Source organism: Rattus norvegicus, chromosome 18 (assembly GCF_021556685.1).
Source record: "Rattus norvegicus strain SHRSP/BbbUtx chromosome 18, alternate assembly SHRSP_T2T, whole genome shotgun sequence".
NCBI lineage: Eukaryota > Metazoa > Chordata > Mammalia > Rodentia > Muridae > Rattus > Rattus norvegicus.
In genome coordinates this window covers 13506303-13533550 of record NC_141551.1, presented here as the reverse complement: position 1 = coordinate 13533550, position 27248 = coordinate 13506303, and the positions used below count along the sequence as shown (strand labels likewise).

General features: G+C 37.5%; 1 protein-coding gene across 2 annotated transcripts in view; it reads left to right on the top strand.

Annotated features, from left to right (window-relative positions):
- The window catches only part of Ccdc178 (coiled-coil domain containing 178), a 401819-nt gene that overhangs the window by 121755 nt on the left and 252816 nt on the right, over nucleotides 1-27248 (top strand). For both annotated transcript variants that reach the window (XM_087593662.1, XM_087593663.1), the window contains exons 13-14: nucleotides 18462-18557; nucleotides 18704-18840. In XM_087593662.1, the coding sequence (XP_087449788.1) occupies nucleotides 18462-18557; nucleotides 18704-18840 (233 nt within the window). The remainder of the gene's footprint in view (nucleotides 1-18461; nucleotides 18558-18703; nucleotides 18841-27248) is intronic.

Genomic DNA, 27248 nt, shown 5'->3' with positions numbered 1-27248 from the left:
CAGGCAATATTTTTAAAAATATTGTTGATGAAGAGCCTAAGGTGATATAGAGCCTAAGGTTCAGATTGCTCTCTGTGTCATTTCGGAGTTTGTTTTATAGGGGGTGTTTTCATGTAGGATACGTATTTCTTCAAGAAATCCATTTTGTTTTTGTTGTTGTTGCAAGAGTAATTTGAGATTTCTTTTATTATTTTTCTTTACTGGTTATGTCTAGGTAAATAATCAACATTCCTAATCCATAGTGTATTAAGATAGTGTATTATTTTTAACATTGTTCATCCTGGAGCACCCAGGATGCAAAGTATTCTGAGTCTGTCATTAGCTCTCACCCCTGCACTTGTTTCCTTATTTGGTAATGTTGGTCAGCACCCTCAGTGAAAGGCTGAGCTACAGGATGGCTGGGGTTTTGTTTTGCCCCTTTCTTACTAAGTGTTGCCTAGCTTCACTTTTCTCTGAAAGTAAGAGGGAAGTTTGTGTAATAACCACTCAGAGGCTTAGTAATACACAGTGCTTAGGCCTTAAGCTTTGACTCATAGCTTACATAAGTTGTTGAAATACTCTGTGTCTACCACATGCTTAGCTACCTCTCCTCAGGGTCATGCATCCGACTCCTCTGAGTTGAGGTGGGCAATCTTCCACCTCTGATTGTCTCCCAGAGTTCTAATCTCTGCACTGGAACTCCCACCATCTACTTTCTTCCTTTTGGTAATAGACTATCTGCCTTCCACATGGTACATAAGGGCTTATCCCTCTAGGTTTGACCTTATGAGTGCCTTTGATCTTTCTATTTGGCTGTTGGATTCGGTCAAGGTTCATTCCAGTATCTAGGGTCAGGCTCTTGCTCTATATAAATACAGCAAATCTTATCTATGGATTTCCTAACTTGAACCAGCAATTGCTGAAATAAGTCTTGTCTGGTCGTAATATTATTCATCTTGTTCTTAAATCCCAGTATACTTTTCTGGCCTACTCACTCAAGTGCTGTCTCACTCGGGTCAGCAACAACTTTTATATGGCTAAAGGTAGCCTCTATTCCCCTGACAGTCTCTTTAGCAGCATACACAAAGCCCCTAGCCAAACTGACTAGTGCTTCTTATTGGTACCTTTCTTTCCTGAGTTTCTAGTAGAGGAGAACTACTTACATTTTCCCTATTTTTGTGGAGGCTTATTTCTTCCACTTATTTCTCTCATACTACAAATGTTTGAGGACACCCAAGTTGTGTTCAGCAATAAGGTTTATATAACTAACTACCAACCTGGAATTCCTACTTATAATCTCTATATTTGTGAATAGTGGCAATCTTTAACTTAGGTTTAATGTTTTAAGTTTATATTTCACTTATTTATTGGGGCTGGGATTTATGGGACCCACTATGTGTCTGGAAGTAAAAGACAACTTTAAAGAGTGAGAGGGTCTGGGACAAGGTGAGGATGGGGCATAGAAGTGACTGGAGGAAGGAAAGGGAAGAAGAAAACAAAGTAATTATATTTTAATTTAGATTTAATTTTTATATGAGTGCACTCATTTGTCTTCGGTCACATGGGTCCCAGACATCAGACTCAGAGCATCATGGTTGACAGCAAGCACCTTTACCCACTGAATTGCCTCTCAGGCCAAACCGAACTCACCGTAGTCGAACCTTCAGCCTTTCTTCAGCTGCCAATGTTTACACCTTACTTCACTTTATGCTGATTTCATCCTGACAGCTTTTCAGGCCCAGATATTTAAAATATGCCTTGAAACCCTGCTCATGAATCTTGCATGCTGCTAGGCCAAAAGTGTGTATGTTTAGCTCTAATTGACAATGTCAGAAACTTTTCCTAAATATTTGCATATTTTCTCTTCCTATCATCATTTATAAGAAACACAATTTCCAATTAACACCATCTGTTATGTTTTTATTTATTTTTAATTATAGTTCTTTTTGAAGAAGCTATCCCGTTATGGTTTTAAATTTGCATTTTCCCGATGACTAATGGGGTTGTGCATTTTAAAAGTGCTTTCATTTAATATTTCTGTATCAGAAGCTATTAACAAAGAGTAGTATTTCAGTTCCAGGTGGGAACTCCATGTTATTCACACCTTCTCTGCCATTCTGGTTTTTTGAGTTAACAACATAGATATTTGTTAACTATAAATGTCATTGTGTTAAACTATATATATATATATATATATATATACATATATATATAATTAAATAGCAAAAACAATTCTCTCTCACTGTGTCTCTGTGTCTTGGTCTGTCTGTCTGTCTGACTGTCTGTCTGTCTCTCTCTCTCTCTCTCACGCATACATGCACACATGCACACACACAATGTATCTATTGTGCATACACATAGTAAATTTGCTCTTTCACTGTGGACAGCATTGTAACTATACAAGGAGGGCCATACATTTAAGTCTAATGCATGCTTTTCAATAGCAAACACATTATACAGTAGTCCCATCCAATAACATCAATTGGGGTACAGTGTAAGGGAAGAGAAATTCTTTTGTTTAGACCAAAGAGATGTAAATTTTTCAAGAAGTTCACAAATGCTGTGTCTACACTTGCTGGAATTTGTAGATTCTAGACAAGGGATCCCGGGAATGCTTTCTCTGGACCCCTTTCCTCACAGTGCTACTGATGCTGGAGGGTGTCAACATTGACAAGTGGCAGCACAAAAAACAACACCCACAAAATAATTGTGTGCCTGGAGGAAGTCAACAGAATTCTTTGAACTATTCTTGCTAGGCATAGTGATGGGTACCTATGACCCCAACACTCAGGGCTGACAGCAGGTGAATCAAAGTTCCCAAAGCAGAAGACCCTTGTCTGAAACAAAGCTAAAACAGTAGAAACTCAACAAACCACACAAAAAAAAAAGAAAAGAAAAGAAAGACAAACAAACCTCAAAGAACCCAAACTCAGGAAGGTGCTTGCTGCCTATGTTCTGCTTGCTGTAATCAGACAACTTCAACATCATCTAGTTACACTAAACAGAATCAGCAGCCAGAACTAGAGATGTCATCATTCCCCAGTCCACAGTAGCACCCCTTTTCTTCTTCTATTTCTCTTTCAGACTCTGATGAATAGAAGTGCATGTCTGTAGGAGGCAGAGTGGAGACTCACTGAAATCTTACACATTACTTGTAGGAAGGAAAACTTCAGTCATTGACTCTTGAATAAACTCTGATTAAGTGCAGTTAATAGCCACTGTAAACAATAGAACAGTAAGAAAGCTCATATATTCTGTCTGATACGGTTTCTGTGGTATTCTCAATCACATATTTTTCTCATTTTCCTGCTTCAAAGTGGAATAAAAGCATTTTCCATTTTATATGGCATTTGATTCTTTTAATTTTTATTTCCTAAAATTAAATTCATGATATAATTTTAGATGTTTCGATGGTTGGGTTTTCAACCTCGTGTGTACACTATCACTTGTATTAGGAAAAGAGGAATCCCGCAGTATAAGTGATTCTACAAGGTTTATGGTTTAACAGTGCTGAAGCTTAATCCAAAGCAGATTTCAAGAATAACTGAAGCGATGCTTAAGAAAGCTCATGAATGTTTCATAACTTCATTTGTCAATATTTCCACAAACATTTGGCAGAGGCATGGTGGGACAGATCACCTTTAACCTTCAATGTTTGCATGGGTAAACACATAGAAGAGTTATTTCTAGAGATGTGCAGTTGTCTAATACACGAATGTGTGTGGGGTGTGTGTGTGTGTGTGTGTGTGTGTGTGTGTGTGTTCATGTTTTATAACATGAACATCTGAAGCTTGAGAACACATTGAGAATTTTATCGGCCTATCCTTAGCTTTTACACATCTGGAGACTCAATCATGGAAAGGAATTTGAACAAATAGTATTAAATATGAGAAACATAGTAATTACCCACGTTCTTGAAACAAAGATTCAAGTGAGCATTCTTATGAGCCTGTTACACTTCTTCATACATGTATGGAGTTCCCATGGAGGTTATAGTAATAGCCTTGTATTAGTGTTGCAGAGTTTAAATAAATTGATATGTGTATCGTTCATATTTATTTGAATTTCACTTTTATAAAATGTCAAGGAAAACAAATCTATTTTATTATATGTCAAAAAGCAAATGCAAACAAACCAAAGTCAGGTTACATGTTAATAAAAAGTATTTTACTAATCAATCACAAGTTTAAACCAGAAGGAACACTTACATTGGAGAACACCTCTGTTCAGGATGACATAGAATGAGCCTTTACAGCCAGGTTTCCTGAAGCAGTCAGCAAGAATATTAGGCCACTACCAAAGATACAGAGACTGTGGGGTTCACGACTATAAAGAAAAAATAGCAGTTGGTGAAATGGCTTATGGGCATAACTCAATTTATTGGTTGGTTCTATCATATATATGCAATGGGTCCAACCATAATGTCTTTCACGTTGACATAAAGAACATTCTTTGGAATTTCTCTTGGAAAGGTATCCAATCAATGATTTCTTGTTGTCTATTTGTTTTTGTTTTGTTTTGTTTTGTTTTATTTTAAACAGTGATTTTACTGGATACAGGATTGCTACTTACTGCTCTCTGTTCATTGACTACATTGTCTTAAGGCACCTGGCATACACTATTCAGTATGAAAACTCAGTGTTAACTTTTGTAAGCCTTAGCTCCTCTTGTGCTACTTCAAAGATTCCTCTCATCACCTTGGACTCTTGACAGCTTTATGGTAATGTCCCACATGCGCTGTTTTAGCTTCCTGTACTTAGATTTCCCTGGAACACATTTATATGTAGATAAAGGTTTTTTAGTTTTCTTCTACATTTGTAAGTTTTCCACCATTGCTTGATCATCCTTCCTTCCCGTCTTCTGCTCTCCACTTCCATAATTCTCTCTATAACAATCCACATACATTGATACGTTTTATAGTGTGCCCTAGTCATGAAGATTACTTTGTTTTCATCTCTCTGTGCTTCATGTAGGATAAGCTCAGGGAACCCATCTTCAAATTCATACATTTTTCTTCTGATCAGAAATGTGGTTATGTCCAGAGAGCAAGGTTTATTTTTTTCTAAATTTAAGAAATTATTTATTTCAATTGTAAATTTTCTATGTAAGTCATTTTATAGAATTTCTGCCAGCTTACTGATCTGGTCTTTGTGTTGACACATTATTTCAACTTACTTTCTTAAGAAACATTTTCTTTTAACTCTTTAATCATTCTTAAAATAGCATATCTCTAATTTCTCTGGAATAAGGCTTTTAGTGAGTCCTGCTTTTCTTCTGTCTAGTTTTATTTTTCTTATTTGAATACCAACTTCAACTTTCTATCAACTTACTGGCCATTACTCACCCAGACATTTGAAGAGACAGAGCTGGACTAGAAACAGGCAAATTCTTACAAAAGGACTATTTCTTTATTTCCATAACTGCCTTCAAGAATTTCAAGAATTGTAGATATGTACATAGATAGATAGATAGATAGATAGATAGATAGATTGATACATACATACATACATATATATGTACACATATAGAATATATATATATATTTGAAGAAGAGAATTCTGTCTCTATCTCTCTTATGCCATTTAAAATTAATTGATGTCCATTGTACACACTTCTAAGACTCTTCACTTAATTTCACATATTTTCATTATTTCATTTTTCCTTCATTTCCGTTTATTGTATCTTTTGATACACACTATAAGCTGCCTTGTCAAACATATCAACAGATTTTTTTTTTTACTTGACAAGGTAACGTTCTCCTTCAGCTCTCAACTCACTCCCTGAATTTATCATTAGTCACTCTAAAGATTTGTACTTATTTGAGCTTGTATTATTTATCTTTCTGGAACTTAGAGTTTTTATAATGTGAGTTCAAGGAAGGTAGAGAAACCACTTTGCACTTTTTTGAAAGAAATGACATTTTATTATAGCTAAGTTAATTAAATAAATTATTTTTCATTGAATTTTGATAGCACTTTTTAAAATGTTAGTTCAGACTATCAGGCATATAGATCTCCATACCATGTTTATTCAATGCACTTACAAATACTATCTTGAAATGGTGCTATTTTAGAAGGTTCTGATATCTGATAATGTGTTCTCGACAGTAATTTTATTTTAGATGCTACATGATTAGTGTCAGGTTACTTTTCTTTCATTAAGCCTCAGTTTAGGGGCTGAAGAATTCTTGGCAGCTAAGAGAGATTGCTGCTCTCGCAAAATCCCAGAGTTCACTTCCAAACCCACATGTTCATTTCACATGTATCTATAAATCAAGGTCCATGGAGTTCTGACCTCTGTAGGCTCCTGCCCATGTGTGTTCACATAAATTCATGTTATTACCTATACATACCCACAAAATGGTGTAAGTAGATTAACTAGAAACACTACTTAAAGCCAAACTTCAGTATGTATAAAGAGGTTAGAATATTATTACTAAGTTTCTACACTAATTTAGAAAAATGAATACAGTATTCCACTAAGAATTGCTGTCACATGCCTTTTTATCGTGTAGGACTTGGTAAAGGCTTTATATAATATTTAATGTTGGAATGAGGTCTCCCTTTTTGTTGACTTCATTTTCACATCATATGTGTCTTAACAAAATGTGTGTAGCACTCCTAGTATATTAAAATAGCAATTTATCACTTTTATAAATAATTGATTTTATCCTTCCACCCAGACCTTTACTGTTGTTTTAGATAAAATATTCTGTTTCTATTGATCAAATTACCTCAACTTGAAGATTCCTTATGTATTAAATATCAACAATATCATACAAATACTCAGATTCATCCTACAATTATGATTAACCAGCCATTCATAAACATAATAGTTGTGATAAATAATCAAACTTTATACTCAAGTTTATGCTTCCTTCTTGCTTGAATTTTCCCCTTTAATAAAAATGGATTTTTCCTGACAAAATGTATTCTAATTATGATTTTTACTCCCTTTACTCATCCCAGTTCCTATCCATCTTTCCTTCCACCCAGATCCAACCACTTTCTTCCTCTCATTAGAAAAAAAGCACAAAAACAAAACAAACAAGAAACAAGCAAACCAGCCAATCAAAACAAACAATAAACAGACTCCCTTCTTCCTACACCACCTGGTTAACCAGAAACCGGAAATTGAATAACCCAGAGACCTAGAGTAGAACCAAGCAAGATTGGCAAATAAACGAATGAAAGGAAGAAAGAAAGAGAAAAACAAACATCAATGAAATGATTTAATGGTATTCTGCAATACTCTTGGATGAGTGCTGTGTCCAGTCATTATCAAACCAGGCTTCCTCTAGTAGCAGATGGGAACAGGTGCGGAAATCCACAGACATACATTATGCAGTGAGAGAGAGAATCTAAATTGGAGATCGTCGTTAGGTCTTTCCCATCAGATATGGGGATCCTCAAAGAAGAGGGGGAGGAAAAACTGTAGGAGTCAGAGGGAATGGACAAGAGCAGGAGGACATGGCCCACCAAATCTACTAAGCATGTCCCATATGAGCTCACAGAGACTGAAATGGAATACATGGGACCTGAATTCTGCACCAGGTCTACTATGTATATGTGATGGCTATTAGCTTGGTATTTTATGGGAGCAGATGTATCTAAGACTCTTTGCTCTTGAAACTCTTTTCTTCCTATTGAATTGCCTTGTCTACCCTTGATAGGAGAACGGTTGGCTTTATTATACCTTGTTTTTCCCTGTTTGGCTATTGTCTACTGCTTTTTTCTGAAGAGGAAATGGAGCAGGAGTGGATCTTGGAGAGGGTAAAGTAGGAGACTATCTGGGAGAAATGGAAGAAGGAAAACTGTGGTCTAAATGTATTATATATGAGAAGAATCTATCTTCAATACAAAAACTATACTAAGTAATTAAAATATCTTCTTTCCAGGTTAGAAAGAAAACAAAGATGTTCCTAAGTGACAAATAATTAAAATATATATAATAAGATAAAACAAAACTGACAAATTAAAATTGGAAAAAATCAAAACAAACAAAGCTTAAAGAGTCCAAAGAAAAGGCACAAGAATCAAATCCCACTTGTTTTCATATTTAGGAATCCCATAAAAACATTACACTACCTGGTTATGTATGGAGAAAATGAAAAAAATGTAAAAAAAAAAGAAAATAATAAATGTTAATATCACTTGAGAGAGAGAAAGACAGAGAGAGAGAGACAGAGAGAGACAGAGACAGAGACACAGAGACACAGAGACACAGAGAGAGACAGAGACACAGAGACAGAGAGACAGAGAGACAGAGACAGAGAACACCCTGGCACTACTTTGTGAGACAAGAAACATCCAAAGTTTTATGTTGAGCATCTACTGTTGGGTAGGCAGCCTACCTTAAGTGTAGTCAGTTTTCACTCTTGGAAGACACTGAATTTTTATTTGTAAGTAGTTGCCAATTGGAGATTGGATCTGGGTTAGAGCCGAGTCCTTTGAGCTATAGGATACCATGTGATGCAGACTCCTGTGGTCCCTGTGCATGCTGCCTCAGTCTATGACAGTTCATGTGTGTCAATCCTATTGATTTAAAGGGCCTTGTTTCCTTGGTGTCTAACATTCCCTAGATCTTCCTTTCTTTCTGGCTCTATTTTTACATGGTTCTCTGAGTCCTATGGGAAGGGATAGAGATTGAATAATACATCCCACTAAGGAGTAAGTGTTCCAATGTCTCTCACTCTCTTCGTGATATTGACTATGAATCTCTGTAGTCATTTCTAGCTGCTGCAGGAGGATGAGTGTTCCCTTTACTCCTTGCTAGCATGAGATATCACTTGTTGTATTGATCTAAGACATCCTTATGCGTGTATGACGAAATCTTAAAGCAGTTTTCTTGATGACTAAGGATGTTGAAGATTTCTTTAAGTGTTTGTCAGCCATTTGAGTTTGCATAATTGGTAATTCTCTGTTTAGATCTGTACCCCACTTTTTAATTGGTTTATTTGTTTTCTTGATATCTAGGGTTTTTTTTAAGTTCTTTATATATTTGTGCTCTTGGTACTTGTGCTATTAGTATTCTGTTCAGAAAGTCTTTTCCTGTGGCAATGAGTTTAAGGATATTCTCTACTTTCTTAGATTTGGTTTGTGATTATTTTATCGTGTATTTTCTCATTAAAGGAAATCTATATTTCTCTTTTTCTGATGGATTTTTATATAGCTTGAGTATTAGGGTAATGTGGCCTTATAAAATGATTTGGGCAATATTCCTTCTGTTTCTACTTTTGGAATAATTTGGGGAGTTTTGACATTAATGTTTCCTTGAAAGTTGAATAGAAATCTGACTAAAACCACCTTCACATGTGCTTTTGGCTTGCTAGAATTTTAATTATTGCTTCTATTTTAGTAGGAGTTATAGGTCTATTTAAATAATTTTCATCTAATTTTAATTGAATATATTTAATTTTAGTTAATTCATTTGGAAAGTGGTATATATTAATAAAATTATATATTTCTTTTACACTTTTGAATTTGGTTGAGTAAAGTTTTTTTTTAGTATGTCCTTATGTTTCTCTGGATTTCCTTCATCTCTATTGTTATGTCCCATTTTTCATTTCTAATTTTGTCAATGTTAATATTTTTCTACCATTTTAGTTAATCTGGGCATGGGTTTCTTCATCTTAATGATTTTCTCAAGGAACTAAGTCTTGTTTCATTAACTCTTTTTTTTTTTTTTTGGTGTTGTTGTTGTTATTTCTTTGTTTCTATTTAACTGATTTCAGATCTGAGTTTGATTAATTCTTGCCATCTACTCATTTTGGCTGTGATATCTTTTTGTTGTTGTATAGCTTTTTGTTGTGCTGTCAAGTTACTAATATGGCATGTTTTCATTTTCCTTTATTTAGGAACTTGGTGTTATCAACTTGCCTGTTATAAATACCTTCCTTGATTCCCATAAGGTTGGGTATGCTACATATTCATTTTAATTCAAATCTAGGGAATCTTTAATTTCTTTCTTTTTTCCGCCTTGACCCATTTTTCATTCAGTAGAGCATTGTTCAGTTTCCACGAGTTCATAAGCTTTCTCTTGTTTCTGTGTTGCTGATATCCAGTTAAAGCCGTGGTGTTCTGATAGAATGAGCGAGTTGTTGAAATTTTCTTGTATCTAATTGATATTTACTTTGTGTCTAAATATGTGGTCAATTTTGGAGAAAGTTTCAGGATGATCTGAAAAGACAATATATTCTTGGGTGCTTGGGTAACATGTTCTATAAATATCTATTAGGTCCATTTGCTTCGTGATCCGAGTTAACTTCAGCATTTCTCTCTTTAGTTTTTGTCTTGATGACCTGTCTATGGGCAAGAGTAGGGTAATGAAGTAACTGACTTATCAGTGTGTGAGGATCAATGTGTGATTTAAGCTGTAGTGGTGTCTCTTTTACAAACTTGGCTGTCCTTATGTTTGGTGTATAGATGTTAAGAATAGCAATGACTTCTTGGTGGATTTTGTCTTGCATGAGTACTTAGTGCCCATCCCTATCTCTTCTGATTAGTTTTGGTTTGAAGTCCTTTTTGTTAGATAATAAAATGATTACATCAGCTTGCTCCTTGGAATATCTTCTTTTATCCTTACATTCTGCAGTAATATCAATTGTTGATGTTAGGATATGGTTTTTGCATGCAGCTGAAGGATGAATCCTATTTTAAGATTCATTCCATTAATCTACATCTCTTCATTTTTCTCAACACAAGACTCTATTTTTTCTCTTTTCCTTTTCCATCTTTATTAACTTGAGTATTTCTTTTTTTTTTCTTTATTAACTCGAGTATTTCTTATTTACATTTCGATTGTTATTCCTTTTCCCGGTTTCTGGGCCAACATCCCCCTAACCCCTCCCCCTCCCCTCTCTTGGTGTTCCCCTCCCCATCCTCCCCCCATTGCAGCCCTCACCCCAACAATCACTTTCACTGGGGGTTCAGTCTTGGCAGGACCAAGGGCTTCCCCTTCCACTGGTGTTCTTACTAGGCTATTCATTGCTATGTATGCAGTTGGAGTCCAGGGTCAGTCCATGTATAGTCTTTGGGTAGTGGCTTAGTCCCTGGAAGCTCTGGTTGGTTGGCATTGTTGTTCATATGGGGTCTTAAGACCCTTCAAGCTCTTTCCGTCCTTTCTAAGATTCCTTCAACGGGGATCCCGTTCTCAGTTCAGTGGTTTAATGATGGCATTCGCCTATGTATTTGCTGTATTCTGGCTGTGTCTCTCAGGAGAGATCTATATCCGGTTCCTGTCGGCTTGCACTTCTTTGCTTCATCCATCTTATCTAATTGGGTGGCTATCTATCTATGGGCCACATGTGGGGCAGGCTCCGAATGGGTGTTTCTTTTGCCTCTGTTCTGAACTTTGCCTCCCTATTCTCTCCCAAGGCTATTCTTGTTCCCCTTTTAAAGAAGGAGTGAAGCATTCCCATTTTGGCCATCCTTCTTGAGTTTCATGTGTTCTGTGCATCCAGATAATTCAAGCATTTGGGCTAATAGTCACATCAATGAGTGCATACCATGTGTGCTTTTCTGTGATTGGGTTACCTCACTCAGGATGATATTTCCAGTTCCATCCATTTGCCTATGAATTTCATAAAGTCATTGTTTTCATAGCTGAATAATATTCCATTGTGTAGATGTACCACATTTTCTGTATCCATTCCTCTGTTGAAGGACATCTGGGTTCTTTCCAGCTTCTGGCTATTATAAATAAGGTTGCTATGAACATAGTGGAGCATGTGTCTTTTTTATATGTTGGGGCATCTTTTGGGTATATGCCCGAGACAGGTAGAGCTGGGTCCTCAATAGTTCAATCTCCAATTTTCTGAGGAACCTCCAGACTGATTCCCAGAATGGTTGTACCAGTCTGCAACCCCACCAACAATGGAGGGATGTTCCTCTTTCTCCGCATCCTCGACAGCATCTGCTGTCACCTGAGTTTTTGATCTTAGCCATTCTCACTGGTGTGAGGTGAAATCTCAGGGTTGTTTTGATTTGCATTTCCCTTATGACTAAAGATGTTGAACATTTCTTTAGGTGTTTCTCAGCCGTTCAGCATTCCTCAGCTGCAAATTCTTTGTTTAGCTCTGAACCCCATTTTTAATAGGGTTATTTGTCTCCCTGAGGTTTAACTTCTTGATTTCTTTCTATATTTTGGATATAAGCCCTCTATCAGTTGTAGGATTGGTAAAGATCTTTTCCCAATCTGTTGGTTGTCATTTTATCCTAACAACAGTTTCCTTTGCCTTACAGAAGCTTTGGAGTTTTATAAGATCCCATTGGTCGATTCTTGATCTTAGAGCATAAGCCATTGGTATTTTGTTCAGGAAATTTTCTCCACTGCCCATGTGTTCGAGATGCTTCCCCACTTTTTCTTCTATTAATTTGGGTGTATCTGGTTTGATGTGGAGGTCCTTGATCCACTTGGACTGAAGCTTTGTACAGGGTGATAAGCATGGATCGATCTGCATTCTTCTGCATGCTGACCTCCAGTTGAACAAGCACCATTTGCTGAAAATGCTTTCTTTTTTACATTGGATGTTTTTGGCTCCTTTTTCAAAAATCAAGTGACCATAGGTGTGTGGGTTCATTTCTGGGCCTTCAATTCTATTCCACTGGTCTGTCTGTCTCTGTACCAATACCATGCAGTTTTTATCACTATTGCTCTGTAATACTGCTTGAGTTCAGGGATAGTGGTTCTCCCAGAAGTCCTGTTATTGTTGAGGATACTTTTAGCTATCCTGGGTTTTTTGTTATTCCAGATGAATTTGCAAATTGTTCTGTCTAACTCTTTGAAGAATTGGATTGGTATTTTGATGGGAATTGCATTGAATCTGTAGATCGCTTTTGGTAAAATGGCCATTTTTACTATATTAATCCTGCCAATCCATGAGCATGGGAGATCTTTCCATCTTCTGAGGTCTTCTTCAATTTCTTTCTTCAGAGTCTTGAAGTTCCTATTGTACAGATCTTTTACTTGCTTGGTTAAAGTCACACCGAGGTATTTTATATTATTTGGGACTATTATGAAGGGTGTCGTTTCCCTAATTTCTTTCTCGTCTTGTTTCTCTTTTGTGTAGAGGAAGGCTATTGATTTATTTGAGTTAATTTTATACCCAGCCACTTTGCTGAAGATGTTCATCAGGTTTAGTAGTTCTCTGGTGGAACTTTTGAGACCACTTAAAAATACTATCATATCATCTGCAAATAGTGATATTTTGACTTTGATCTTTCTTTGTTGTCTGATTGCTCTGGCTAGAACTTCAAGAACTATATTGAATAAGTAGGGAGAGAGTGGGCAGCCTTGTCTAGTCCCTGATTTTAGTGGGATTGCTTCAAGTTTCTCTCCATTTAGTTTAATGTTAGCTACTGGTTTGCTGTACATGGCTTTTACTATGTTTAGGTATGGGCCTTGAATTCGTATTCTTTCCAGGACTTTTATCATGAAGCGGTGTTGAATTTTGTCAAATGCTTTCTCGGCATCTAATGAAATGATCATGTGGTTTTGTTCTTTCAGTTTGTTTATATAATGGATCACGTTGATGGTTTTCCATATATTGAACCATCCCTGCATGCCTGCGATGAAGCCTACTTGATCATGGTGGATGATTGCTTTGATGTGCTCTTGGATTCGGTTTGCCAGAATTTTATTGAGTATTTTTGCGTCGATATTCATAAGGGAAATTGGTCTGAAGTTCTCTTTCTTTGTTGGGTCTTTGTAGCGTTTAGGTATAAGAGTAATTGTGGCTTCAGAGAAGGAGTTTCATAGTGCTCCATCTGTTTCAGTTTGTGGAATAGTTTGGATAGAATTGGTATGAGGTCTGGTAGAATTCTGCACTGAACCCGTCTGGACCTGGGCTCTTTTTGGTTAGGAGGCCTTTAATGACTGCTTCTATTTCTTTAGGAGTTATGGTATTGTTTTAATTGTTTATCTGTTCCAGATTTAACTTCAGTACCTGGAATCTGTCTAGAATTGTCCATTTCCAGCAGATTTTCAAGTTTTGTTGAATATAGGCTTTTGTAGTAGGATCTGATGATTTTTTGAATTTCCTCTGATTCAGTAGTTATGTCTCCCTTTTCATTTCTGGTTTTGTTAATTTGGACACACTCTCTGTGTCCTCTGGTTAATCTGGCTAAGGGTTTATCTATCTTGTTGATTTTCTCAAAGAAACAACTTTCGGTTCTGTTGATTCTTTGTGTGATCCTTTTTGTTTCTACTTGGTTGATTTCAGCTCTGAGTTTGACTATTTCCTGCCTTCTACTCTTCCTGGGTATATTTGCTTCTTTTTGTTCTTGAGTTTTTGGGTATGCTGTCAAGCTGCTGTATATGTTCTCTCCTCTTTCCTTCTGCAGGCACTCAGAGCTATGAGTTGTCCTTTTAGCATAGCTTTCATTGTGTCCCATAAGTTTGGGTAGGTTGTACCTTCATTTTCATTAAATTCTAAGAAGTCTTTAATTTCTTTCTTTATTTCCTCCTTGACCAGGTGATCATTGAGTAGAGCATTGTTCATATGTGGGCGTTCTTCCCTTATTGTTATTGAAGACCAGCTTGAGCCCATGATGGTCTGATAGGACACATGGGATTATTTCTACATTTCTGTATCTGTTGAGGCCTGTTTTATGACTGATTTTATGGTCAATTTTGGAGAAAGTACCATGAGGTGGTGAGAAGAAGGTATATCCTTTTGTTTTAAGATAGAATGTTCTATAAATATCTGTTAAGTCCATTTGGTTCATGACTTCTCTTAGTCTGTCTATGTCTCTGTTTTATTTCTGTTTCCATGATCTGTCCATTGATGAGAGTGGGGTTTTGAAATCTCTTACTATTATTGTGTGAGGTGCAATGTGTACTTTGAGCTTTAGTAAGGTTTCTTTTATGTATGTAGGTGCCCTTTTATTTGGAGCATAGATATCTAGGATTGAGAGTTCATCTTGGTGGATTTTTCCTTTGGTGAATTTGAAGTGTCCTTCCTTATCTTTTTTGATGACTTTTAGTTGAAAAATTGATTTTATTTGATAATAGAATGACTACTTCAGCCTCCTTCTTCAGACCATCTGCTTAGAAAGTTGTTTTCCAGCCTTTCACTCTGAGGTAGTGTCTGTCTTTGTCTCTCAGGTGTGTTTCTAGTAGACAGCAGAATGCAGGGTCCTCGTTGCCTATCCAGTTTGTTAATCTATGTCTTTTTATTGGGGAGTTGAGACCATTGATGTTGAGAGATATTAAGGAGTAGTGATTATTGCTTCCTGTTATGTTCATATTTGGATGTGAGATTATGTTTGTGTGCTTTTCTTCTCTTTGTTTTGTTGCCAAGACGATTAGTTTCTTGCTTTTTCTAGGGTGTAGCTTGCCTCCTTATGTTGGGCTTTACCATTTATTATCCTTTGTAGCACTGGATTTGGAGAAAGATATTGTGTAATTTGGTTTTGTCATGGAATATCTTGGTTTCTCCATCTATGTTAGTTGAGAGTTTTGCTGGATACAGTACCCTGGGCTGGCATTTGTGTTCTCTTAGGGTCTGTATGATATATGTCCAGGATCTTATGGCTTTCATAGTCTCTGGTGAGAAGTCTGGTGTAATTCTTATAGGTCTGCCTTTATATGTTACTTGATCTTTTTCCCTTAGTGCTTTTAATATTCTTTCTTTGTTTTGTGCATTTGATGTTTTGACTATTATGTGAGGGGAGGAGATTCTTTTCTTGTCCAATCTATTTGGAGTTCTGTAGGCGTCTTGTATGTTCATGGGCATCTCTTTCTTTAGGTTAGGGAAGTTTTCTTCTCTGAATTGTTGAAGATATTTACTGGTCCTTTAAGCTGGGAGTCTTTACTCCCTTCTATACCTATTATCCTTAGGTTTGAACTTCTCATTGAATCCTGGATTTTCTGTATGTTTTGGACAAGTAGCTTTTTTGTTTTACATTATCTTTGACAGTTGTGTCAATGATATATATGGAATCTTCTGCTCCTGAGATTCTCTCTTCCATCTCTTGTATTCTGTTGGTGATGCTTGTATCTACAGCTCCTTGTCTCTTCCTTTGGTTTTCTATATCCAGGGTTGTTTCCCTGTGTCCTTTCTTTATTGCTTCTATTTCCATTTTTAATTCCTTCACCTCTTTGACTGTGTTTTCCTGGAATTCTTTCAGGGATTTTTGTGATTCCTCTCTATAGGCTTCTACTTGTTTATTTATGTTTTCTTCCGTTTCTCTAAGTGAGTTCTTTATGTCTTTCTTGAAGTCCTCCATCATCATGATCAAATGTGATTTTAAATCTAGCTCTTGCTTTTCTGGTTTGTTTGGATATTCATTTTTTCCTTTGGTGGGACAATTGGGCTCCAATGATGCCATGTAGTCTTGGTTTCTGTTGCTTGGGTTCCTGTGCTTGCCTCTCACCATCATGTTGTCTCTGGTTTTACCTTGTTCTGCTATTTCTGACCATGGCCAGACCGTCCTATAGTCCTGTGTGTCAGGAGTGCTGTAGACCTGTTTTCCTGTTTTCTTTCAGGCAGTTATGGGAACAGAGTGTTCTGCTTTCAGATGTGTAGTCTTTCCTGTCTACTGGTCTTCAGCTGTTCCTGTGGGCCTGTGTCCTGAGTCCACCAGGCAGGTCGCTTGGAGCAGAAAAGTTGGTCTTACCTGTGGTCCTGTGGCTCAAGTTTCTTGTGGGGGGCTGCTTTTGAGCTCTCCATGAGGGCAGCAACCAGGAGGGCCTGTGCTGCCTTTTCCCAGGGCCCTGTGCACCGGTGTCCCAGATGACATTAGGTATTTTCCTCTGGAGTCAGAAATGTGGGCAGAGTGTAGTCTCTTCTGGCTTCCCTGGCGTTTCTGCCCCTCTGAATTTTTAAGTCACCCTTCCACGGGATTTGGGTGCAGAGAACTGTTGACTGGGTCCCTTCAGGTCTGGCCAGTGTCTCTAGTCTATATCTCTTTATTGGAGACTCACAGTCAGTGATGTTGAGAAATGTCAGCAAGACTTATTTGTTATTCCTAGGTTGTTTGGTTTTTTTGTTATAGTTATTACTGTTATTGTTATTGTTGTTGCTGTAGTGGTAGTGGTGGTGGTGCTACTGCTGCTACTACTGCCGCTGGGTTACAGGCTATGGTTCAGTTATTTTATCTTTGCTGTTATTGTGTTTTTATATGGATATATAGGCATCTTGGTTTGGAATTCCAGGTGATGATATCTCTTCCTGTCTTTGTTGAATGGGTGCCTCCTTCCTTGATTTCTGTTGTTCTCTCTGGCTCTTAGGATATTGTGATGACTATGTGTTTTCTGGTAGGGAATTCTTCTGAGAACTTGGTAGTTGTAGCCATTGTGAGTTTCAGATAAAATATGTTTCTAAACATTAGGAATAGACATTTAGAAATAGGGATGATCTGGGTGGTGGTGATGCGGGATTCCACAGGAGGGAAGAACACAGGGTGCTATACACGTTCCTTGGTTCAGTTTAGTTCCTCAGGAATGGCGGCAGAGAGTAAGAAGAGGCCACAATGGGTAGTGTACTACATAACTGGGGCTTAAACTGGGGGATTGGGTTTGGACGAATCTAACTGCTTTGCAAAACTAGTAGTTTCTCTGTCAGGTTTGGCTGGCAGGTTTCCAGGGGATGCTTTCTGGTGTAAGAGTCTAGGATGAAGAGTTTAATTAGGAGAGAAGAAAGTTTGAAAGGTAGATCTGTGTGATCTACTTGACTTAGAGATGGGAATGCACAGCAGATGGTCTGCTACAGAGTTGGGGATCAGTCTGTGGCCTTATGTTGAGAGGAACAGGAGAGGAGTACATGAAGATCTGGGGTATTCTCCCTGTTTTCTTGGCTGGCGTTCAGGTTTATTTTTAAGATTTTTTTTAATTATGTGTATATCTTGGGGGTATGCATGCCTCATGTGAACAGATATCTGTGGAAGACAGAAGAGAATGTAAGATCCTCGAGAGTAGGGATTACAAGTGGTTGTGAGCCATCAGATGTAGGTGGTAGAAACTGAACTTGGGTCATCTGCTAGAACCATTTCTTCAGTGCTTACTTACAAGTTTGTGAATTCAACATTGAACAAAATTATTAGAATGTCTTCTCTATTACTTAAATTTAAGTTTTATTTTCTGGTTTCAAACCTATGGGAAAAATGTCAAACCATAGAACTAAACAGCAGATTTATTAAACGGTTATTTTATAAAGTATGGATGTATATTATTTTTCTCCTTTTGCTTGTCAATGTAATGAAATATGATTCAAATTTTTCTGGTGTTTTCCCATCCTGTAACTAAAGCAATTCTATTTTGTCATTATTCATCTGAATATTCGAAACCCTGGATTTGATTTATATCTGATTTGCTGTATTTTATCAGAATCTTATATCAGATTTCAAAATGAGAGAAGCATGTGGTATTATTTTATACTGTCATTGTTCACTAAGGAAACTATATAAAATAAAATGCTATTCCTTTCTTACTTGTCAAAATAAAGGAAATCTCAACTTAGTCATTTTCTGTGCTTCTTCTAGATAGAGGATTTGAAAAGACAGTTTGATCAATATTGCTGGATCCAAAGGAAATATGAACAGGAGTACACAGAGGCACTTAATAATTATTACTCCGCAGTAAGTGGGATGCTCCCTTCTCCCAGAAGAGCACTAAATCCTGTACTTAATTATTAAGTTGAGTGTTTAAAACTAATTTTATTAACAAAAAATTAATTTTCAATTCCCAAGGATTTAAATGTAGCTCTTGTATTCTTTTTATCAAGAAAAACACGTGGGACATTGAGCTTTCTAATATTACAAAAGACTTCAACAATATCTCAACAGTGTATGTAGAGACGTTAGAAGAAAACAAGAGGCTTAAATATGAAATTGACAATATAACAGAAGAAATTGGAGAAAGGTAATTCAGATGCTTATTTGTTTATTGGTTACTATGCAGTATCCTAAAGGTTCCTGAGGTCATATGATAGGATTCATGTTTAATATTAGCATAATTTTACTTGGGTCTATTCCGAATGTTCCTCTATGAACATCCAGGACACAGTTAGCAAAAGTCTCTTTGATATATCATCTAGAGGTCAAAGATAACTTTTAACTTAAATCTTGTGTTATGAAGCTCTTCCTCTCTTCCAGCCTACCCTCGTCTCCTTCCTGTAGTTACTAGCTGATTCTCTTGGCTTAGAAACTGAAGTTCTCCTTATGCCACTTTCTATCTCAACTCTTGTATTTGAATTTCAACAAAGATTGCTCCACACTCCTTTCTATCAGGGGCAATCAGATTTTATGTGCATGCTTAGTGACTTCTGAGAGTAGGTGACATACAGTTATATGTTTCTTCTCTAGCCATTATCTATATTGAGGAAGGTACCTGTTCTTTCTCTTTTCAAATAGAAGTATCATCAGTTAACTGTCCCATTGAGATTAATTTTAGAAAAGAAAAGGAACCAATCTTCTCACATACCCATAAGCCCTCTAGACTAGGCCAAGTCCTATTTGCTGTGTTAGGAGGTAACAAGTTTACTTTTATGATTTAGCTCAAATTATGACTTAACCTCCCCTTCTAGTCACATTTGACATATTTATGATATAATATATCTGGAATGTTTTTACTGCTCTCTCTGTACAAATGTTGCTTATTGGTAGGATTATAGTACAGAAATGTGAATAAGCTTCTGTGTATTGCATAAGGATGGGTACATGCGTGCCTCTGTCTCATGTCTTTTATCATACTTGCAATGCTATGTGGAAAGGATGTTGACATCTCTCTCCCTACTCCCCAACAAGGAAGCTCCATGGGCCATGACATTTTGTGTCTTGCAATCAAACCCTCACTGTTTGATATAATGCCTGAAACACATTATGCCACTGATTATGAAATCTTGAAGGAAAGGAGAGAGGAAGATGGGAAAGGAGCTGATCACAGTACTTGACGACAATCTCTAAAGTTTGTCAAAAATATGTTGTGATGGTTTGTAATGCTCAGCCCAGGAAATAACACTATTAGAAGGTGTGAACATGTTGGAATCGCTTTGGCACTGTGGGTGTGGGCTTTAAGACCCTCATCCTGGCTGCCTGGAAGCCACTCTTCCACTAGTAGCCTTCAGATGAAGATGTAGAACTCCCACCTTGATGATGATGGATTGAAACTCTGAACCTATAAGCCAGCCCAATTAAAAGTTGTCCTTTGTAAGACTTTATTATTGAGCAGTGTTGTTCTGCAAATTTGATATTAAGGCCTCTTAGGGCATTTCTTCACGAGAGGTTACCTTGTTTGTCCCTGTTGATCTGCATTCATTAGTTTAGTGCAGGCTTTACCACACCTTACACATGTTCCAGAAAGCTGGGCCTTCTGTTTGGATTTTCTTTAGAAAGAAACCAAAACATTACTTCTAAGAATGCCTTGCCTATAATTTTTTTAAATGACCTTTTTGTCACAATTAAAACATTTGACAGTTTGTCTTAAAGTCTTTAGGGATTATTTTTTCTATTAAACTTGCATCTTTATAATTATTTCAATTCAGCCTTTCTATTGGAAGCCATCTAAATTCTTCCTGAGGGTGGCCACTGTCTGCTGACATTTGTTGTATAGTAACTGGATAAGCTAAGGCTAGGTTTGTAACAACCTCTGGTTTGTAACAACCTCTGGTTTTCTGATTTTCATGATTTGATGGTCCAGTAGACGTTAGCCTCATTTTGCTTTTCTCACTTTTATTTATAATCTTCTCTAATTCTTTGTTTAACCTTATAAGGCCTGCAGTTTTCCTTTTCTTGTATCTCTACTAACTTGGTATTTCCCTGATTCTTAATTATAAAATTTTCTTGTTCCCTTTTTATTTCTCTTATCTTACTATTTTATTTATCCTGCTTTATTAATTTCTGTATCTGTTTTTCTATTTTGTTTCCATATGTTTTCTTTATTTTGTACCTCAACATTTAAATATCTTTATTTTGATTAATTAATTTTAGCAATGTTTCCTCTAAGTCTCATGCTTTTTTTCCTTAAGATCTCTTTCTCAAAAAGACATAACAAACTGAAGTGGTTTCTAGGAAAATGAAACTTAATATTATAATAACTATTAAAAGGCCATGTTTCAATTTCCTCTGGATTTTCCATTTCCCTTGTACTGTTTGCAATAGTATTACATAGAGTCCAAATTTTTTATGGTGTTTTTCATCTTTGTGTGTTTTATTTCTTTAAAAATTATCAAGTTCAGTGTATTTACATCTCACTATGATGTTTCATGCTTAGCTCCTTTTTTCTCATGGAAGTAGGATTTTTAAACGACTTTACTTGATTAGGAGCTCTGTTCTTTGAGTTTAGCTCTGCTCCCCTGGTATCAGCAGCTCGGCCATACTTCTTCAGCTCACAGAGAAGTGGGTTTCTACCCTTCACCTGTAACTCAGCGTTACCTTACCCAATCCCAATTCCTCACCCATTTTGGGAAATTGTAGGGTTAAAAGTGTTGGGTTCTTAGGACAGCACATGGCTGACCAGGAGGAGCCCTTTTGGTCAGGACTAGTAGGCTATCTTGGCACCCTTCCACCCCCACCTTAGGCAGACCTTTTTTTTTTTTTTTTTTTTTTTTTTTTTTTTTTTTTTTAAGGAGAGCAGTTCGGTTCACTTCCCAAGGCAGAATACAGCTCTTTTAGTAGGGACTTCTTTAAAAAGTTGTCTTCTGTACTAAATCTCTGTTGGTTCTTGATCCTTATTACTAAATCTCCTTCCGGCCGCTAGTTTTGTGCTGTTCTGGGAAGTATTAGCTTTGGTATGTTTGCTTCCTTCCTTCCTTTGCTTCCTCCTTCTCTCCCTCCCTCCCATCCTCCTACCTCCCTTCCTTCTCTCCCTCCCTCCCTCTCTCCCTCCATCCATCCCTTCCTCCTACCTTCCTTCCTTCCTTCCCTCCTTCCCTCCCTTCTTCCTTCCTTTCTTTCTTCTTCTTTTCTTTTCTTTTCCTTTTTAAAGAGACTAGATCTCTTATCTGGCTAGGCTGATTACTCTCTGCTTTTTCTATGGGCCTTTTAAGGATGTAAGCTTGGATTCTAAGTGCCCTACATTAGGCATCATTTTGTTGAAGTTAGGGTCCAGTTCGTCCTTCTAGCCTCATGCTTCCAGAAATAACACTCAGACTTAAAATGTATTTACAAATGCCTTGATCATTTGACTAGATTCTCCTCTCACTAAGTCATAACTAAAGATAATCTATTTATTTTAACCTTCATTCTACCATGTGGCTGAGTTCCTGTGATCAGGTATCATGTATCCACTTGACTACACCTTACCTTCAATCTCCCTGTGCCTGGCTCTATCCCACAATCTGTTTTGCTTCCCAGATGTCCTATCTCCATTTTCTGATGAGCCATAGGCCACAGGACAGGTGATGGATCCATACATTACACAACATATTCTCTTTACATACTCTGACCTCAACAAATGTGCTATGGCATGTGTGTCATACTCTAACCTCAACCCTCAACAAGTGTGCTATGGCATGTGTGTCTTCCTCCACATATCACACACACACACACACACACACACACACACACACACACACACACACACACACACACACATATATATATATATATATATATATATATATATATATATATATATATATATATATGGCACACATACACTTAGAGGAACTGTGTGAATCCATGCAGCCACTGTTCAAATTACTCTCAAAATTACATAATCTAGCTATGACATTCCTGAACAAACACTAAAAGGACTCTCATTAAGCACATTGCAAAAGTACATAAACATGCCTGATTATTTCCAATGCTATTCACAAGAGCCAAGATAGGAAATAATTATATATATATATATATATGTGTGTGTGTGTGTGTGTGTGTGTGTGTGTGTGTGTGTGTAGATACATATAGATATATAGATATGGAGAGAATTCTCTAGATATGATATAGATACACACAGAAATATATATATATATATATATATATGGAGAGAGAGAGAGAGAGAGAGAGAGAGAGAGATTAATTTATCAGTGAAAAGAAGGAAATAAAATAAGACAGACTCAGCAAGATGTCATCTGTTTTTGATCGCATAGAATCCAGCTATGTGTGAGGGGTGGGTGTATGTGTATGTGTGCATGTAAGCGTGTGTGACTGTGAATGTGTGAGTGTGTGTGAGCTTGTGTGCAAGTGAGTGTGTAAGTGTGTGACTGTACATGATTGTGTATGTTTGAAACACTAGAGAAAAGGTGAGTCTGGAGAGGAAAAAAATGACTTAGTGGAAATGGAGAGAGGGGAGCAAGATCAGATAATAACAAAGAAAACAAACATCACAAAATTCCTTGTAGACTCCACTTTTATTAAATATACATGACAAGACAGGAAAAGGGGAGAAAATTTTCAAGAAGGAGACCACCAGGAGTTGATGATGTATGTGTTTAAAATGTCATGTAAAGCCCATTATTTATTTGAACAATGAATTTAGATTGATAATGACAGTTGGGAGCACTCTGACAGTCTATGCCATGCATTGAGAACCCCACCCTGATTTGGGCTTTTGTTTTGTTTTTTCTCTTTCGTTCGTCTTAATTATTTATTTGTTTTCAGGTGACACCTTGAGATGTCAGTTCTGTCTCTCCAACAATAAAGCAAACTGATGCTTTAGGCTGTAATGATTCCTTCCAAAGCTTTACTCTCTATCAATCCAATCCACTATATAAACATGCTGAGAAAGCATTTGACAAAATTCAACACCCCTCCATGGTAAAAGTCTTGCAAAGATCAGGAATTCAAGGCCCATACTTAAACACAGTAAAAGCAATATACAGCAAACCAGTAGCCAACATCAAACTAAATGGAGAGAAACTTGAAACAATTCCACTAAACTCAGGGACTAGACAAGGCTACCCACTCTCTGGTTACATATTCAATATAGTACTTGAAGTCCTAGCCAGAGCAATCAGACACCAAGAGGAGGTCAGAGGTATGCAAATCAGAAAGGAAGAAGTCAAAATATCACTATTTGCTGGTGGTATGATAGCATAGTTAAGTGACCCTAAAAATTCTACTGGAGAACTCCTGCAGTTGATAAACAACTTCATCAAAAAAGCTGAGTATAAAATTAACACAAACAAATCAGTAGCCTTCCTCTAATCAAAGGATAAACAGACTGAAAAATAAATTAGGAAAGTGACACCCTTCACAATACTCACGAATAATATAAAATATCTTGGTGTGACTCTAACCAAGCAAGTGAAAGATCTGTATGGAAAGAACTTCAATTCTCTGAAGAAGAAAATTGAAGATCTCAGAAGATGGCGAGATCTCCTATGCTCATGGATTGGCAGGATTGATATAGTAAAAAGGACCATCTTGCAGAAAGCAATCTACAGACTCAATGCAATCTCCATCAAAATTCCTACTTAATTTTTCATAGCATGAGGAAGAGCAATTTCCAATTTCATTTGGAAACCCAGGATAGCAAAACCTGTCCTCAACAATAAAAGAACTTCTGGGGGGAATCACCATGACCTTAAGTTGTATTACAGAGCAAGAGTGATAAAAAGCTCTATGGTATTGGTACAGAAACAGGCAGGTAGACCAATGGAACAGATTTGAAGACCCAGAAATGAACCCACACACCTATGGTCACTTGATCTTTGACAAAGGAGCTAAAACCATCCAGTAGAAAAAAGATAGCATTTTCAACAAATGGTGCTGGTTCAACTGAAGGTCAGCATGTAGAAGAATGAAAATCAATCCATTCTTATCACCTTGTACAAAGCTCAAGCCCAAGTGGATTAAGGACCTCCACATAAAACCAGATACACTAAAACTAACAGAAGGGAAAGAGGGGAAGATCCTTGGTCACATGAGCACAGGGATATAACTGTCTCCTGAGAGGCGCTGGCAGAGCCTGACAAATACAGAGCCAGATGCTCGAAGCCAACCGCTAGACAGAGAACAGGATCTGCAATGGAGGAGTTAGAGAAAGGACTGAAGGAGCTGAATGGATTTGCAACCCCATAGGAAGAACAACAACTTCAACCAACCAGAATCCCTAGAGCTCCCAGGGACTAAACCACCAATCAAAGAGTACACATGGAACGACCCATGGCTCCAGCCACATATGTAGCAGAGGATGTCCTTTTCAGGAATCAGTGGGAGGAGAGGTCCTTGGTCCTGTGAAGGCAATATGTCCCAGTGTTGGGTAATGCCAGACTGGGAAGGCAGAAGGGAGTGGGAGGGTCGGGGAGCACCCTCAAAGAAACAAGGGGAGAGGGAATGGGATAGGGCGTCTCCAGAGGGAAAACCAGGAAAGGGGATAGCATTTGAAATGTAAATAAAGAAAAAGTAAAACAAGACCATCATAAAATTTGGTGGGAAATGGATGGAAATAGAGACTACCATCCCGAATGAGGTAACCCAGACCCAGAAAGCCATGCATTATATGTACGTACTTGTAAGTGCACCTTAGCCATAAAGTATGGATAACCATGCTACAATCATAGACCCAAAGAAACTAAGCAGGAGGGCTTAAGAGAAGATGAGTGAATCTCATTCAGAAGGGAAAGAAAATAGCACTCCAGGTGAGTGGAGGGAGAAAACGTTGTGGAAGAGTGACCGAGGAGCTGAAAGAGAATCAGGTGTGAGGAGGGTTTGGGAGATAGCTGGGAATGATGATGGAAATCACTGGTGCCCAATTCTGGGACTAGCTGTAGACCTGGGATGTGGGAGGCTCTGGGGAGTGTATAGGAGTGATTTTACATGAGAGTCCTACCAGAGGGGAATATAGAAACTAAAGTAGCCACCTCCTGAACCCAGGTGAGACTTCCAGTGGAAGGAGTGGGACATCAACCCATACACAAAACCTTCAGTCCCAAATTTGTTCTGCCTACAAGACACTCAGAGATATAGATAGAACAGAGATTGAGGGAATGGCCAACCAAGATTGACTGGTCCAACATGAGACCCATCCCAAGTAAGAGACCAAACCCCTGACACTATTAATGATACTCTGCTATGCTTGCAGATAGGAGCCTACCATAACTGTTTCCTGAGAGGCTTCATCCAGCAGTGGGGTAAAAGATGCAGAAACCCACAGCCAAATATCTGGTGGAGCTCAGGGAGTCTGGGGAAAGAGCAGGGAGTTAGAATTGTGCAATCTGGAGAGGTCAAGAACACCACAAGAAGACCTACAATGCCAACTAAGCTGGGCCATTGAGTGCTCGCGGAAGAGAATCACCAACCAAAGAGCAATCGAGGGTTGGATCTAACTACCCTACACATTTGTAGCAAAGGTGCATCTTGGTCTTCATGGTCCCCTAACAAGTGGAGCATGGCTGTCTCTGACTCTATTGCCTGCCACTGGATCTCCTCCCGCTTACTGGACTGCCTGGTTCTGTCTCATTGTAAGAGGATATACTTAGTCCTTCTGTGACTGGATGGTCCAGGTTGTGGTGGTACCCAATGCAGACTTTAGGTTAGGGGATAATGGGGGAGCGATTTGTAAGGGTGGGACTGGGAGGAAAGGAGGGAAGGGAAGTTTCAATCAGGATGTAAAGTGAATAAATGATGAAAAAAGTTGATACTGTTTAGTTTCCTCTTTTTAACAATATTTGTCACTTTTTTCAGGGACTCCCTACTTCCTACCCATAGCGTAACTGTTACTTACATTTTAACTTTCTAAACAATGACACCTTAATCCATTGTATATTTAAGTATCAGAGTCATGATCAACCAACATGTAGGCATTTAAAGGATGTCAAAAATAATTTTATTTAATGATTCTGACGTCTTGCATTTTGGATAAAATATATGTTATCTGTGACCAATGCCTATATTTATGCCCCAAAATCCTGGAAATTCAGAATTTTAAGAAGATGAAATCATAAAGAAGAAGATGCTTGAGAGTATTATCACATTTAACATCCATCTACAATGTTAATAAACTATTGTTTTAGAGCATGAGTCAAATTAATCGTTAGACCATGATCCTTTGTACCTTTCTGTACCTAATCTCATCAAGTATATCTTCATCTTTCCAATCCTTTTTCATTGTTGTTATTTTCTTTCTTTCCTTTTTTTTCATTTTGTAAGCTTTAAATTGTATACAGCTCATTAGGAGGAAATCTTTGAAGAGAGTTCTGAGCATTCTCTAGTTAACTTTCTGTATTTGTGATAAAACAATTGGGGAAGAAAGGATTTATTTATTTGACTCACAGTTTTCCCCAAGGCTTTAAACTCTGTCCACAATCCTTCTGAAAAGTCACCTGGTCATCTTCCAGGTTCCGGTTCCGGTTCCTTTATTTTGCTTCACAGGACCTCTGCCCAGGG